This window comes from Choloepus didactylus, chromosome 1 (genome assembly GCF_015220235.1).
Source record: "Choloepus didactylus isolate mChoDid1 chromosome 1, mChoDid1.pri, whole genome shotgun sequence".
In the NCBI taxonomy this organism is placed as follows: domain Eukaryota; kingdom Metazoa; phylum Chordata; class Mammalia; order Pilosa; family Megalonychidae; genus Choloepus; species Choloepus didactylus.
In genome coordinates this window covers 64,200,400-64,216,798 of record NC_051307.1, presented here as the reverse complement: position 1 = coordinate 64,216,798, position 16,399 = coordinate 64,200,400, and the positions used below count along the sequence as shown (strand labels likewise).

Genomic DNA, 16,399 nt, shown 5'->3' with positions numbered 1-16,399 from the left:
CAGATAGATGATGATGATTGATAGATAGATAGATAGATGTTTAGATAGATTAGATAGATAAATAGATAGATAGGTAGATAGATAGATAACTGATAGATAGATGGACCAAATCAACATTCAGACTCATAAGTACTATCAGAAATCAAAGGAGGGATGTAGAGGGCAGACATAGCCTAGCCAGAGAAGACTTTCCAAAAATGGCAGTATTTGAATTGTGTTTCGACATTAATTTTAGAAAGGCTAGATGCAAATGGATGGCCCAAGGAGACAGGATACAAAATGCAAAATCACAAAAGCAGGGAAAATTCTGATGTGTCCTAGGAGGCAAGGAAGATCAGTTAAAGACCAAACTAAAGCAATGTCTCTAGGAACTTATGTGTCAATAGATTCAGGAGGCATTATTGGGATTTTCGCTAGTTATTTTCAGTGGGGGACTCTAAGGTCTCTAAATTGGATGGCAAGATGGATGAACAAATTAAGCTTAAGAATATAAGAAGCAGAATTCCAATTCCAATAATGATTCAGTAGTTTGTACCATATTAACCCTCCCACAGATAACAATTTTAAACTTCAGTTTATAGTCTTTGTAATAAGGGAATTATGCAGGCTCTGTAGCTAGGGTATCTGAAACTTGAACAGAAAGCCACAGTCTTAAGGAATCAAATTGTCAGGAACAACTATTTGGAGCTATCAGAGCAACTGTAAATTGATGGTGGATACCCAAGAATGAAGGGAACCATATAAAATGGAGGCTTAAAGTCTGCATGAAAATTTCTCCAAATCTAGATGGATGGAAGATTAAAAAAATAAACAGAACATCAGGGACCCATGAGACAATACCAAGTAGTCTGACATATATGCAATTGTAGTCTCAGAAGAGGAGAAGAGAAGGAATAGGTTTACATAAAATATTTGAAGAAACAGTGGTCAAAATTCCCCAAATTTGGTTAAGAAATTTAACTTTTAGATCCAAGAAAGTAAGCAAAGCCCAAGCAAAATAAGTACAAGAAAAACCATGCTTAGGCACATTGTGGATTGTGGTCATACTGTTGAAACTCAAAGATAAAGAGAAAATTATGTAAGCAACCAAAAGTGGGAGAATTACACACTAGGGAGTAATTATATGAATGAAGCCTGATTTCTCATCAGAAACAATAGATGCCAGAAGACAATTCAATATCGCCTTTAAAGTGCTAAGAGAAAAAAAACTGTCAACTCAGAGTTCAAAATCCATTGAAGCTATCCTTCAAAAATGAAGACAAAGTGAAATTAAAAAGTTTAAAATATGTGCTTCAGGCTTAAGGGACACGACACTAGATGGAAACTTTGATCTACAGGAGTAATAGAAAGCACATGAAAGAGAAAATGTATGGGCATATATAATGTTTTTTTTCCTTTTTCTTAATTCTCTAAAATATAATTTACAGTTTAAAGCAAAAATTTTAAACAGGGTAGTCAAGTTTATAATGTAAGTGGATGTAAATATGTTTCAACAATAGAACAAATAATGGAAAGTAAATAGCACTGTACTCTTGTAAAGGTCTTACATTTTATAATCAAACATAAAAAATTATAAATGTATGACATTTATAAGTCATACAATATTAATTCTGAGTGGACTATGATAAGACAAAAATGCATTTTAATCCTTAAAGTAATCACTAAGAAATTACGAAGACATATATCAAAAAGCCAAAAGAGGAATTAAAATGGAACCCTAAAAACTTCTGATTAACCCAAAATAAGACAGAAAATGAATAAGAACCAAATGGATAAATAGAAAATGAAGAACAAAATGGTAGACCTAAACCCAATATCTATATACATTAAATGTAAATGGACTAAACATTCAAAAGGCAGAGCATGTCGTACTGGATGAAAAAGCAGATACCAAACCATATGTTATCCATATGGCTTAACTACAAAGATGCAGAGAGGTTGAAAGTAAAAGGCTAGAAAAAGATATGTTGTAAAAATCATAGCATATGGAAGCTTTATATCAAACAAAGTATACCTCATGACAAGGAATATCTCCAGAAATAAAGAGGGCTATTTCATAACAATAAAAGGGCCAATGCATCAAGAAGACATCATAAATATATGCACACCTAATTACAGAACTTAAAATACATGAAGCAAAAAACTAGCCAAACCAAAGGGAGTAATAGAGAAATCTGCACTCATAGATAGAGATATTAACATCCAAAGATTGGTTCTTGAAATTTTAATAAAATTGATAAAATAATTTCTAAAAATAGAAGAGCAAAGGGAGAGAGAGAGAACACAAATTACCAAGATGATCAAGAATTAGAGAAGGGATATCATTACAAAACCAACAGACATTAAAAGGATTATAAGAGACTTTTATGAGCAACTTAATGCTAATAAATTTCACAATGTAGATGAAATGGACAAATTGCTACCAATTACTTGAAAAATGCAACTTAGCAAACTAAAATAGAATAAATAGAAAATGTGAATGCCCCTATATAAATTAAAGAACTCAAATATTAAAAAAAAAAAAAAACCTTGCCAAAAGGAAATTATAGGCCCAGACAGTTTCACTGGTGTTTATAGCAAAGATTTAGGGAAGAAAAATAACCAATCTAATATGAACTCATCTAGAAAATATAGACATGGAGAAACTTCCCAAGCCATTTCATAAGGCCATGATAACTCTATACCAAAGTCTGACAAAGACATTACAAGAAAAGAAAATCACAGACCAGTAGTCTTCATTTACACAGATGAAAAAATTCATTAAAACCAGCAAATCCAATCCAGCAATATCTAAAAAGGATTACACGTCATGACCAGTGTGATTTATCCCAGTAATATGAGGTTGGATTAAAAATAGAAAATCAACTATTCTAATTCACAATATAACAGAATAAAGGAATAAAACCATATATTCATCTCAATAGTTGCAAAGTGGGGAAGAAGATCATCTAACATATTTGTTAAAACTCACAGGAAACAAAAAATAAAAGGGAATTTCCCAAAACTGATAAAAAAGATCTATTGAAAAAACTTACCACCAGCATCTCAACTTATTAGCATAATATTAATATTACATGTATTATATGTTATACATATAAAATAAATATATTATTCACTGAATAGTGTAATATTGAATTCTTTTCCCCTAAGTTGACTGAAAACTGTTTAGTATAACTTCTCTAACCACTTCTATTCAACATTGTTCTGAAGGTCCTAGACAGTGCGATAGGCAGAAAATAAAATAAAATAAAAAGCATAAATTAAGAAAGGAAGAAAAAGAACTGTCTTTTGTTTGAGCTGGCATCATTTACATCAAAAATCCCTATATGTCTAGAAGAAAAGCTTTTTAAATTAATAAGTGAACTTATTAAAGTTGCATGATACAAAAATCAATACCCACAAATCAAATTCATTTCAATTTCAATATATTAGAGCAAAAATTTGGAAATTAAATTATAAAATAATTTAAATCAGCACCAATAATAATTAAATTCTTGGAAATAAATTTAACAAAAGATGTGCAAGACCTTAATGCTGAGAGAATTTTTTTAAGATCTAAATAAATGGAAAGATAAACCATATTCATGGGTGGAAGACTTGAAGTTGTTAAGATACCTATTTTCCCCCAAATTGTTACAGTCGAAATCCCAAAAGACTTTTTCATAAACATTGACAAACTGATTTCAAAATTTTGTGGAAATAGAAAGATCATAGAAACATCCAAACAAACTTTGGAAGAAGAACAGAGTTGGATTACTCACATTATTAATTTTATTACTAACTATAAAGCTAGAGCATTCAACAAAGTATGTTCTAACCATAAAGATAAATAAATAAATTATTGAAATAGAATAAAGAATTTAAAATAGAGGAAAACATACATGGCCAGTTGATATTTTTGCGAAGGAGCCAAGGCAATTCTACTGGGAAAGAAAATTATTTCAACAAATGGTGCTAAAATAACTGAATAAACACACAACACTCAAAACTCAATTTGAGATGGACCATAGACCTAAAAGCAAAGCTAAAACCATTAAGCTTCTCTAAGAAAACAGGAGAATATCTTTGCAAATTTGGGAAGGGCAACTTTTTTAAGGGAAGACATAAAAAGAAAAAAGTATAAATTATACTTCCTCAAAATTTAAAACTCCTGCTTATCAAAAGACACTCTTAAGAAAATAAAAATGGAAACATATACTGGGAGAAATATTTGCATTACTAACACATAATGAAGGAATTATATCTGAAATATATAAAGAATACAAATTAATAATAAGAATACAAACAGTCCAGTTTTCTCAATGGGCAAAAGACTTGAATGAACACTTCATAAAAGAAGATATATGAATAACCAATAAACACATGAAAAGGCTCAGCAGCTCTGGTCATCACAGAAAGGCAAATTAAAAACACAATGAGAGAGAAGTGAAGATGGCGGCATAGAGAGGAGTGGAAGCTAAGTAGTCCCCCTGGAACAACTACAAAAAACCAGAAACAACTAGTAAATAATCCAGAATAACTGCGGGGGGACAAACGAGACCATCCATTCATCATACACCAACATGCATTGGGAGGAATGCCCAAGAACACAGCATAAAATCTGTAAGTAAAACCTGCGGAACCAGGTCGGGGGACCTCCTCCCCCATAGCCCGAGCTGCGGAGCCGCGTGGTGCCACAGAGAAGCTCTCTCCCAGAAAGCGAATATAGCTCAGCTGAGCTCCAACTGGGATTTTAAGTAGCGAGTGTGAACTGCTCACTACAGGTATGCAGCCCCCAAAAACAGACAGAGGCTTTGGGTGACGACTGACCTGGGAGAGACTCCGTCTGAAGGGGACTATCTGTTTCTTTTTTGGCTCAGTGGAGAAAGCCCCAGTCATTTTCAGTTTCCAGGGCTGTGACTCTGGGAAGGGTGCAGACACCACAAGCAGAGAGCGAGACCATTGAAATGCTAATTACCTCCACCTGAGGGGTCTGTCTTCTCTAGGAGGAAAGGGGTGGGGCCCTTTCCATTCAGAACCAGACCCCAGAGCCTAGGGGAACACGGCCATACCTCCTCACACCAGTCAAGAATTACAAGCTGGAGGCGGGGCAAGATGGCAGACTGGTGAGCTGTATGTTTTAGTTACTCCTCCAGGAAAGTAGGTAAAAAGCCAGGAACTGCGTGGACTGGACACCACAGAGCAATCTGTCTTTGGGCATACTTCATACAACACTCATGAAAACGTGGAACTGCTGAGATCAGCGAAATCTGTAAGTTTTTGCGGCCAGGGGACCCGCGCCCCTCCCTGCCAGGCTCAGTCCCGGGGGAGGAGGGGCTGTCAGCTCCAGGAAGGAGAAGGGAGAATTGCAGTGGCTGCTCTTATCGGAAACTCATTCTACTGATTCAAACTCCAACCATAGATAGACTGAGACCAGACACCAGAGACTCTGAGAGCAGCCAGCCCAGCAGAGAGGAGACAGGCATAGAAAAAAAACAACACGAAAAACTCCAAAATAAAAGCAGAGGATTTTTGGAGTTCTGGTGAACACAGAAAGGGGAAGGGTGGAGATCAGGCCTTGAGGCGCATATGCAAATCCCGAAGCAAGGCTGATCTCTCTGCCCTGTGCACCTTTCCTTAATGGCCCTGGTTGCTTTGTCTATTAGCATTTCAATAACCCATTAGATCTCTGAGGAGGGCCGTTTTTTTTTTTTTTTTTAAATCCTTTTTGCTTTTTCTAAAACAATTACTCTAAGAAGCTCAATACAGAAAGCTTCAAAGAATTGAAATTTGGGCACGTCAAGTCAAGAGCAGAACTAAGAGAGCTCTGAGACAAAACGCAATAATCCAGTGGCTGAGAAAATTCACTAAACAACACAACTTCCCAAGAAAAGGGGGGTGTCCGCTCACAGCCACCATCCTGGTGGGCAGGAAACACTCCTGCCCATCGCCAGCCCCATAGCCCAGAGCTGCCCCAGACAACCCAGTGTGACGGAAGTGCTTCAAATAACAGGCACACACCACAAAACTGGGCGTGGACATTAGCCTTCCCTGCAACCTCAGCTGAATGTCCCAGAGCTGGGAAGGGGGAGCAGTGTGAATTAACAGAGCCCCATTCAGCCATCATTTGAGCAGACTGGGAGCCTCCCAACACAGCCCAGCAGCCCAGAACTGCCCTGGGGGGACGGCACTCACCTGTGACATAGCACAGTCATCCCTCAACAGAGGACCCGGGGTGCACAGCCTGGAAGAGGGGCCCACTTGCAAGTCTCAGGAGCCATACGCCAATACCAAAGACTTGTGGGTCAGTGGCAGAGACAAACTGTGGCAGGACTGAACTGAAGGATTAGACTATTGCAGTAGCTTTAAAACTCTAGGATCATCAGGGAGATTTGATTGTTAGGGCCACCCCCCCTCCCCGACTGCCCAGAAACACGCCCCACATACAGGGCAGGCAACACCAACTACACACGCAAGCTTGGTACACCAATTGGGCCCCACAAGACTCACTCCCCCACTCACCAAAAAGGCTAAGCAGGGGAGATCTGGCTTGTGGAGAACAGGTGGCTCGTGGACGCCACCTGCTGGTTAGTTAAAGTGTACTCCACGAAGCTGTAGATCTGATAAATTAGAGATAAGGACTTCAACTGGTCTACAAACCCTAAAAGAACCCTATCAAGTTCAGCAAATGCCACGAGGCCAAAAACAACAGAAAATTATAAAGCATATGAAAAAAACAGACGATATGGATAACCCAAGCCCAAGCACCCAAATCAAAAGACCAGAAGAGACACACCTAGAGCAGCTACTCAAAGAACTAAAGATGAACAATGAGACCATAGTACGGGATATGAAGGAAATCAAGAAGACCCTAGAAGAGCATAAAGAAGACATTGCAAGACTAAATAAAAAAATGGATGATCTTATGGAAATTAAAGAAACTGTTGACCAAATTAAAAAGATTCTGGACACTCATAGTACAAGACTAGAGGAAGTTGAACAACGAATCAGTGACCTGGAAGATGACAGAATGGAAAATGAAAGCATAAAAGAAAGAATGGGGAAAAAAATTGAAAAACTCGAAATGGACCTCAGGGATATGATAGATAATATGAAACGTCCGAATATAAGACTCATTGGTGTCCCAGAAGGGGAAGAAAAGGGTAAAGGTCTAGGAAGAGTATTCAAAGAAATTGTTGGGGAAAACTTCCCAAATCTTCTAAACAACATAAATACACAAATCATAACTGCTCAGCGAACTCCAAATAGAATAAATCCAAAAAAACCCACTCCGAGACACATACTGATCACACTGTCAAACATAGAAGAGAAGGAGCAAGTTCTGAAAGCAGCAAGAGAAAAGCAATTCACCACATACAAAGGAAACAGCATAAGACTAAGTAGTGACTACTCAGCAGCCACCATGGAGGCGAGAAGGCAGTGGCACGATATATTTAAAATTCTGAGTGAGAGGAATTTCCAGCCAAGAATACTTTATCCAGCAAAGCTCTCCTTCAAATTTGAGGGAGAGCTTAAATTTTTCACAGACAAAGAAATGCTGAGAGAATTTGCTAACAAGAGACCTGCCCTACTGGAGATACTAAAGGGAGCCCTACAGACAGAGAAACAAAGACAGGACAGAGAGACTTGGAGAAAGGTTCAGTACTAAAGAGATTCGGTATGGGTACAATAAAGGATATTAATAGAGAGAGGGAAAAATATGGCAAACATAATCCAAAGGATAAGATGGCCGATTCAAGAAATGCCTTCACGGTTTTAACGTTGAATGTAAATGGATTAAACTCCCCAATTAAAAGATATAGATTCGCAGAATGGATCAAAAAAAATGAACCATCAATATGTTGCATACAAGAGACTCATCTTAGACACAGGGACACAAAGAAACTGAAAGTGAAAGGATGGAAAAAAATATTTCATGCAAGCTACAGCCAAAAGAAAGCAGGTGTAGCAATATTAATCTCAGATAAAATAGACTTCAAATGCAGGGATGTTTTGAGAGACAAAGAAGGCCACTACATACTAATAAAAGGGGCAATTCAGCAAGAAGAAATAACAATCGTAAATGTCTATGCACCCAATCAAGGTGCCACAAAATACATGAGAGAAACATTGGCAAAACTAAAGGAAGCAATTGATGTTTCCACAATAATTGTGGGAGACTTCAACACATCACTCTCTCCTATAGATAGATCAACCAGACAGAAGACCAATAAGGAAATTGAAAACCTAAACAATCTGATAAATGAATTAGATTTAACAGACATCTACAGGACATTACATCCCAAATCACCAGGATACACATACTTTTCTAGTGCTCACGGAACTTTCTCCAGAATAGATCATATGCTGGGACATAAAACAAGCCTCAATAAATTTAAAAAGATTGAAATTATTCAAAGCACATTCTCTGACCACAATGGAATACAATTAGAAGTCAATGACCATCAGAGACTTAGAAAATTCACAAATACCTGGAGGTTAAACAACACACTCCTAAACAATCAGTGGGTTAAAGAAGAAATAGCAAGAGAAATTGCTAAATATATAGAGACGAATGAAAATGAGAACACAACATACCAAAACCTATGGGATGCAGCAAAAGCAGTGCTAAGGGGGAAATTTATAGCACTAAACGCATATATTAAAAAGGAAGAAAGAGCCAAAATCAAAGAACTAATGGATCAACTGAAGAAGCTAGAAAATGAACAGCAAACCAATCCTAAACCAAGTACAAGAAAAGAAATAACAAGGATTAAAGCAGAAATAAATGACATAGAGAACAAAAAAACAATAGAGAGGATAAATATCACCAAAAGTTGGTTCTTTGAGAAGATCAACAAGATTGACAAGCCCCTAGCTAGACTGACAAAATCAAAAAGAGAGAAGACCCATATACACAAAATAATGTATGAAAAAGGTGACATAACTGCAGATCCTGAAGAAATTAAAAAAAATTATAAGAGGATATTATGAACAACTGTATGGCAACAAACTGGATAATGTAGAAGAAATGGACAATTTCCTGGAAACATATGAACAACCTAGACTGACCAGAGAAGAAATAGAAGACCTCAACCAACCCATAACAAGCAAAGAGATCCAATCAGTCATCAAAAATCTTCCCACAAATAAATGCCCAGGGCCAGATGGCTTCACAGGGGAATTCTACCAAACTTTCCAGAAAGAACTGACACCAATCTTACTCAAACTCTTTCAAAACATTGAAAAAAATGGAACACTACCTAACTCATTTTATGAAGCTAACATCAATCTAATACCAAAACCAGGCAAAGATGCCACAAAAAAGGAAAACTACCGGCCAATCTCCCTAATGAATATAGATGCAAAAATCCTCAACAAAATACTTGCAAATCGAATCCAAAGACACATTAAAAAAATCATACACCATGACCAAGTGGGGTTCATCCCAGGCATGCAAGGATGGTTCAACATAAGAAAAACAATCAATGTATTACAACACATTAAAAACTCGAAAGGGAAAAATCAATTGATCATCTCAATAGATGCTGAAAAAGCATTTGACAAAATCCAACATCCCTTTTTGATAAAAACACTTCAAAAGGTAGGAATTGAAGGAAACTTCCTCAACATGATAAAGAGCATATATGAAAAACCCACAGCCAGCATAGTACTCAATGGTGAGAGACTGAAAGCCTTCCCTCTAAGATCAGGAACAAGACAAGGATGCCCGCTGTCACCACTGTTATTCAACATTGTGCTGGAAGTGCTAGCCAGGGCAATCCGGCAAGACAAAGGAATAAAAGGCATCCACATTGGAAAAGAAGAAGTAAAACTGTCATTGTTTGCAGATGATATGATCTTATATCTAGAAAACCCTGAGAAATCAACGATACACCTACTAGAGCTAATAAACAAATTTAGCAAAGTAGCGGGATACAAGATTAATGCACATAAGTCAGTAATGTTTCTATATGCTAGAAATGAACAAACTGAAGAGACACTCAAGAAAAAGATACCATTTTCAATAGCAACTAAAAAAATCAAGTACCTAGGAATCAACTTAACCAAAGATGTAAAAGACCTATACAAAGAAAACTACATAACTCTACTAAAAGAAATAGAAGGGGACCTTAAAAGATGGAAAAATATTCCATGTTCATGGATAGGAAGGCTAAATGTCATTAAGATGTCAATTCTACCCAAACTCATCTACAGATTCAATGCAATCCCAATCAAAATTCCAACAACCTACTTTGCAGACTTGGAAAAGCTAGTTATCAAATTTATTTGGAAAGGGAAGATGCCTCGAATTGCTAAAGACACTCTAAAAAAGAAAAAACGAAGTGGGAGGACTTACACTCCCTGACTTTGAAGCTTATTATAAAGCCACAGTTGCCAAAACAGCATGGTACTGGCACAAAGATAGACATATAGATCAATGGAATCGAATTGAGAATTCAGAGATAGACCCTCAGATCTATGGCCGACTGATCTTTGATAAGGTCCCTAAAGTCACCGAACTGAGCCATAATGGTCTTTTCAACAAATGGGGCTGGGAGAGTTGGATATCCATATCCAAAAGAATGAAAGAGGACCCCTACCTCACCCCCTACACAAAAATTAACTCAAAATGGACCAAAGATCTCAATATAAAAGAAAGTACCATAAAACTCCTAGAAGATAATGTAGGAAAACATCTTCAAGACCTTGTATTAGGAGGCCACTTCCGAGACTTTACACCCAAAGCACAAGCAACAAAAGAGAAAATAGATAAATGGGAACTCCTCAAGCTTAGAAGTTTCTGCACCTCAAAGGAATTTCTCAAAAAGGTAAAGAGGCAGCCAACTCAATGGGAAAAAATTTTTGGAAACCATGTATCTGACAAAAGACTGATATCTTGCATATATAAAGAAATCCTACAACTCAATGACAATAGTACAGACAGCCCAATTATAAAATGGGCCAAAGATATGAAAAGACAGTTCTCTGAAGAGGAAATACAAATGGCCAAGAAACACATGAAAAAAATGTTCAGCTTCACTAGCTATTAGAGAGATGCAAATTAAGACCACAATGAGATACCATCTAACACCGGTTAGAATGGCTGCCATTAAACAAACAGGAAACTACAAATGCTGGAGGGGATGTGGAGAAATTGGAACTCTTATTCATTGTTGGTGGGACTGTATAATGGTTCAGCCACTCTGGAAGTCAGTCTGGCAGTTCCTTAGAAAACTAGATATAGAGCTACCATTCGATCCAGCGATTGCACTTCTCGGTATATACCCGGAAGATCGGAAAGCAGTGACACGAACAGATATCTGCACGCCAATGTTCATAGCAGCATTATTCACAATTGCCAAGGGATGGAAACAACCCAAATGTCCTTCAACAGATGAGTGGATAAATAAAATGTGGTATATACACACGATGGAATACTACGTGGCAGTAAGAAGGAACGATCTGGTGAAACATATGACAACATGGATGAACGTTGAAGACATAATGCTGAGCGAAATAAGCCAGACAGAAAAAGAGAAATATTATATGCTACCACTAATGTGAACTTTGAAAAATGTAAAACAAATGGTTTATAATGTAGAATGTAGGGGAACTAGCAGTAGAGAGCAATTAAGGAAGGGGGAAAAATAATCCAAGAAGAACAGATAAGCTATTTAACGTTCTGGGGATGCCCAGAAATGACTATGGTCTGTTAATTTCTGATGGATGTAGTAGGAACAAGTTCACTGAAATGTAGCTATATTATGTAACTTTCTTGGGGTAAAGTAGGAACATGTTGGAAGTTAAGCAGTTATCTTAGGTTAGTTGTCTTTTTCTTACTCCCTTGCTATGGTCTCTTTGAAATGTTTTTTTATTGTATGTTTGTTTTCTTTTTAACTTTTTTTTCATACAGTTGATTTGAAAAAAGAAGGGAAAGTTAAAAAAAAAAAAAAAAAAAAAGACAAACAAGGAAAAAAAAAAAAAAAAGATGTAGTGCCCCCTTGAGGAGCCTGTGGAGAATGCAGGGGTATTCGCCTACCCCACCTCCATGGTTGCTAACATGACCACAGACATAGGGGACTGGTGGTTTGATGGGTTGAGCCCTCTACCGTAAGTTTTACCCTTGGGAAGACGGTTGCTGCAAAGGAGAGGCTAGGCCTCCCTGTATTTGTGCCTAAGAGTCTCCTCCTGAATGCCTCTTTGTTGCTCAGATGTGGCCCTCTCTCTCTGGCTAAGCCAACTTGAAAGGTGAAATCACTGCCCTCCCCCCTACGTGGGATCAGACACCCAGGGAAGTGAATCTCCCTGGCAACGTGGAATATGACTCCCGGGGAGGAATGTAGACCCGGCATCGTGGGATGGAGAACATCTTCTTGACCAAAAGGGGGATGTGAAAGGAAATGAAATAAGCTTCAGTGGCAGAGAGATTCCAAAACGAGCCGAGAGATCACTCTGGTGGGCACTCTTACGCACACTTTAGACAACCTTTTTTAGGTTCTAAAGAATTGGGGTAGCTGGTGGTGGATACCTGAAACTATTAAACTACAACCCAGAACCCATGAATCTCGAAGACAGTTGTATAAAAATGTAGCTTATGAGGGGTGACAGTGGGATTGGGAATGCCATAAGGACCAAACTCCACTTTGTCTAGTTTATGGATGGATGTGTAGAAAAGTAGGGGAAGCAAACAAACAGACAAAGGTACCTAGTGTTCTTTTTTACTTCAATTGCTCTTTTTCACTCTAATTATTATTCTTGTTATTTTTGTGTGTGTGCTAATGAAGGTGTCAGGGATTGATTTAGGTGATGAATGTACAACTATGTAATGGTACTGTAAACAATCGAAAGTACAATTTGTTTTGTATGACTGCGTGGTATGTGAATATATCTCAATAAAATGATGATTAAAAAAAAAAAAAAAAAAAAAAGAATTATAAGCTAACAGGCGTCACCTGCTGGGCAGAAAAGCACAGTGACCTGAGGCATCAAAGGGTGGAGCAATTTTCTAAGACACACCCGCAGGGAAACCAGATACTGAATATTTCTTCCCTCTGGGACCTGAGCCTGTTCTGGTCTGAGAAAACCCAATTTGGATAACCAAGGAAACCATGCCTAGACAACAGAAAATTACAACCTACACTAAGAAAAACAAAGTTATGGCCCAGTCAAAGGAACAAACGTACACTTCAACTGAGATACAGGAATTTAAACAACTAATGCTAAATCAATTCAAAAAGTTTAGAGAAGATATTGCAAAAGAGATAGAGGCTGTAAAGGAAGAACTGGACATGTATACGGCAGAAATCAAAAGTTCAAAAAACCTACTAGTAGAATCTATGGAAATGAAAGGCACAACACAAGAGATGAAAGACACAATGGAAACATACAACAGCAGATCTCAAGAGGCAGAAGAAAACACTCAGGAACTGGAGAACAAAACACCTGAAAGCCTACACGCAAAGGAGCAGATGGAGAAAAGAATGAAAAAATATGAGCAACGTCTCCGGGAACTCAAGGATGAAACAAAGTACAATAATGTACATATCATTGGTGTCCCAGAAAGAGAAGAGAAGGGAAAGGGGGCAGAAGCAATAATAGAGGAAATAATTAATGAAAATTTTCCATCTCTTATGAAAGACATAAAATTACAGATCCAAGAAGCGCAGCGTACTCCAAACAGAAGAGATATCAATAGGCCTACGCCAAGACACTTAATAATCAGATTATCAAATGTCAAAGACAAACAGAGAATCCTGAAAGCAGCAAGAGAAAAGCAATCCATTACATACAAAGGAAGCTTAATAAGACTATGTGCGGATCTCTCAGCAGAAACCATGGAGGCAAGAAGGAAGTGGTGTGATATATTTAAGATACTGAAAGAGAAAAACCACCAACCAAGAATCCTATATCCAGCAAAGCTGTCCTTCAAATATGAGGGAGAGCTCAAAATATTTTCTGACAAACAGACAATGAGAGACTTTGTGAACAAGACACCTGCCCTACAGGAAATACTGAAGGGAGTACTACAGGGTGATAGAAGACAGGAGTGTGTGGTTTGGAACACAATTTTGGGAGATGGTAGCACAACAATGTAAGTACACTGAACAAAGGTAACTATGAATACGGTTGAGAGAGGAAGATGGGGAGCATGTGAGACACCACAAGAAAGGAGGAAAGATAAAGACTGGGACTGTGTAACTTGGTGAAATCTAGAGTATTCAACACTTGTGATAAAATGTACAAATATGTTCTTTTACGAGGGAGAACAAGCAAATGCCAACATTGCAAGGTGTTAAAAATGGGGAGGCATTGGGGGAGGGATGCAATCAGCATAAACTGGAGACTGTAACTAATAGAATCATTGTATTATGCTTCCTTTAATGTAACAAAGATGATATACCAAGGTGAATGCAGATAAGAGGGGGGGATAGGGGAGGCATGTTAGACACTTGACATTGGTGGTATTGTCTGATTCTTTATTCTAATTTGATTTAAGGTTATTTTTCCTTTTGCTGCTTCCTAGCTGTCATTTTTGTTTGTTTGTTTGTTTCCTATTTCTTTTGCCTCTCTACCTTCTTTGACTCTCCCTCCTGCCTTGTGGAAGAAATGTAGATGCTCTTGCTTAGTATGAGCAGAATGTTCAATTAAGATGAACTTAAATGTTTGGAAATGAACAGGGGTGTTGGTAGCAAGATGTGAGAATAACTAACAGCGCCAAATGGTGTGTGAATGAGGTGGAAAGGGGAAGCTCAGAGTCATATATGTCACCAGAAGGAAAGTTGGAGGTCAAAAGATGGAAATGTATAAAACTGAATCCTATGGTGGGCAATGTCCATGATCAACTGTACAAATACTAGAAATCACTTCATGAACCAGAACAAATGTATGAGAATACAATTAGAAGTTAATAATAGAGGAGCATATAGGGAAGAACTATATACCTATTACAAACTATATACTACAGTTAGTAGTATTTCAACATTTTTTCATAAACAGTAACAAACGTACTATATCAATACTAGGAGTCAACAATTGAGGGGGGTTGGTTAGGGATAGGGGAGGTTTAGAGTTTCCTTTTCTTTTTTTCTTTTTTCATCTTTCACTTTATTTCTTGTCTGGAGTAATGAAAAGTTTCTAAAAATTGAACAAAAATTAAGTGTGATGGATGCACAGCTGTATGAGGGTACCCAGGGGCAAGTGATTGTATACTTTGGATCTTTGGATAATTGTATGGTATCTGAACAATCTCAATAAAAATGGAAAAAAAAAACAAAAAACCACAATGAAATACCACTTCACATGCCACTAGAAGGGCTAAAATTAAAAAAAAAAATTGACACTGGAAAATGCTTCTGAGGATGAGGAATAACTACAACTCTAATAAATTGCTACTAGGAATTAAAAATGCTTGTAAAACCCCTTTGGAAAGTTATATGGCAGTCTCTTATAAAGTTAAGTATTTACCTATATAAGACACAGAAATTCCACTCCTAATGTGCAGGTTTGGATGTATTATGTCCCCCAAAATGCCATTATCTTTGAAGCAGTCTTGTGTGGGCAGGAAACATATTGGTGTTGATTGGGTTGGAGAATTTGGATATTTCCATGGAGATGTGATCACTCAACTGTGGGTGAGATCTTTCAATGGATAATTTCCATGGAAGTGTGGCCCCACCCATTCAGCATGGGCCTTGATTAACTTACTGGAGCACTATATAAGCGCAGACAGAAGGAGTGAGCTTGCTACAGCCAAGAGGGACACTCTGAAGAATGCCAGAAGCTGAGAGAGTAGCTGCAGATGAGAGACGGTTTGAAGATGGCCATTGAAAGCAGACTGTTGCTCCAGAGAAGCTAGGAGAGGACACCCCAAGAGCAACCAACAGTGACATTTTGAAGAGGAGCTGCAGCCTAGAGAGGAATGTTCTGGGAGAAAGCCATTTTGAAACCAGAACTTGGAGCAGACACCAGCCATGTGCCTTCCCAGCTAACAGAGGTTTTCCAGACACCATTGGCTATCTTCCAGTGAAGGTACCCGATTGCTGATGTGTTACCTTGGACACTCTATGGCCTTAAGACTGTAACTGTGTAACCAAATAAACCCCCTTTATAAAAGCCAATTCATTTCTGGTGTTTTGCATTCCGGCAGCATTAGCAAACTAGAACAGATTTTGGGACCAGAGAAGTGGGGTGCTGCTGAGTTTGCAAATACCAAACACATTGGAACAGCTTTTTAAATAGATAAGGGGAAGATTCTGGAAGAATTGTGAGGAGCTTGATAGAAAAGGCCTAAACTGTTTTGAAGAGACTGTTTGTGGAAATATGGACTCTAAAGATACTTTTGATGAGGCCTTGAGCAGAAATGATGAATGTGTTGTTGCAAACTGGAAGAAAGGTGATTCTTGTTTTACAGTGGCAG

General features: G+C 37.8%; 1 protein-coding gene across 2 annotated transcripts in view; it reads right to left on the bottom strand.

Moving 5' to 3' along the window:
• The window catches only part of ADGRG7 (adhesion G protein-coupled receptor G7), a 113,207-nt gene that overhangs the window by 80,393 nt on the left and 16,415 nt on the right, over nucleotides 1–16,399 (bottom strand). The window contains exon 3 of one of the 2 annotated variants that reach the window (XM_037835673.1): nucleotides 12,056–12,063. The exons of the other annotated variant lie outside the window; for it this stretch is intronic. Within the exon in view, the coding sequence (XP_037691601.1) occupies nucleotides 12,056–12,063 (8 nt within the window). The remainder of the gene's footprint in view (nucleotides 1–12,055; nucleotides 12,064–16,399) is intronic. 2 annotated transcript variants of the gene reach the window in all.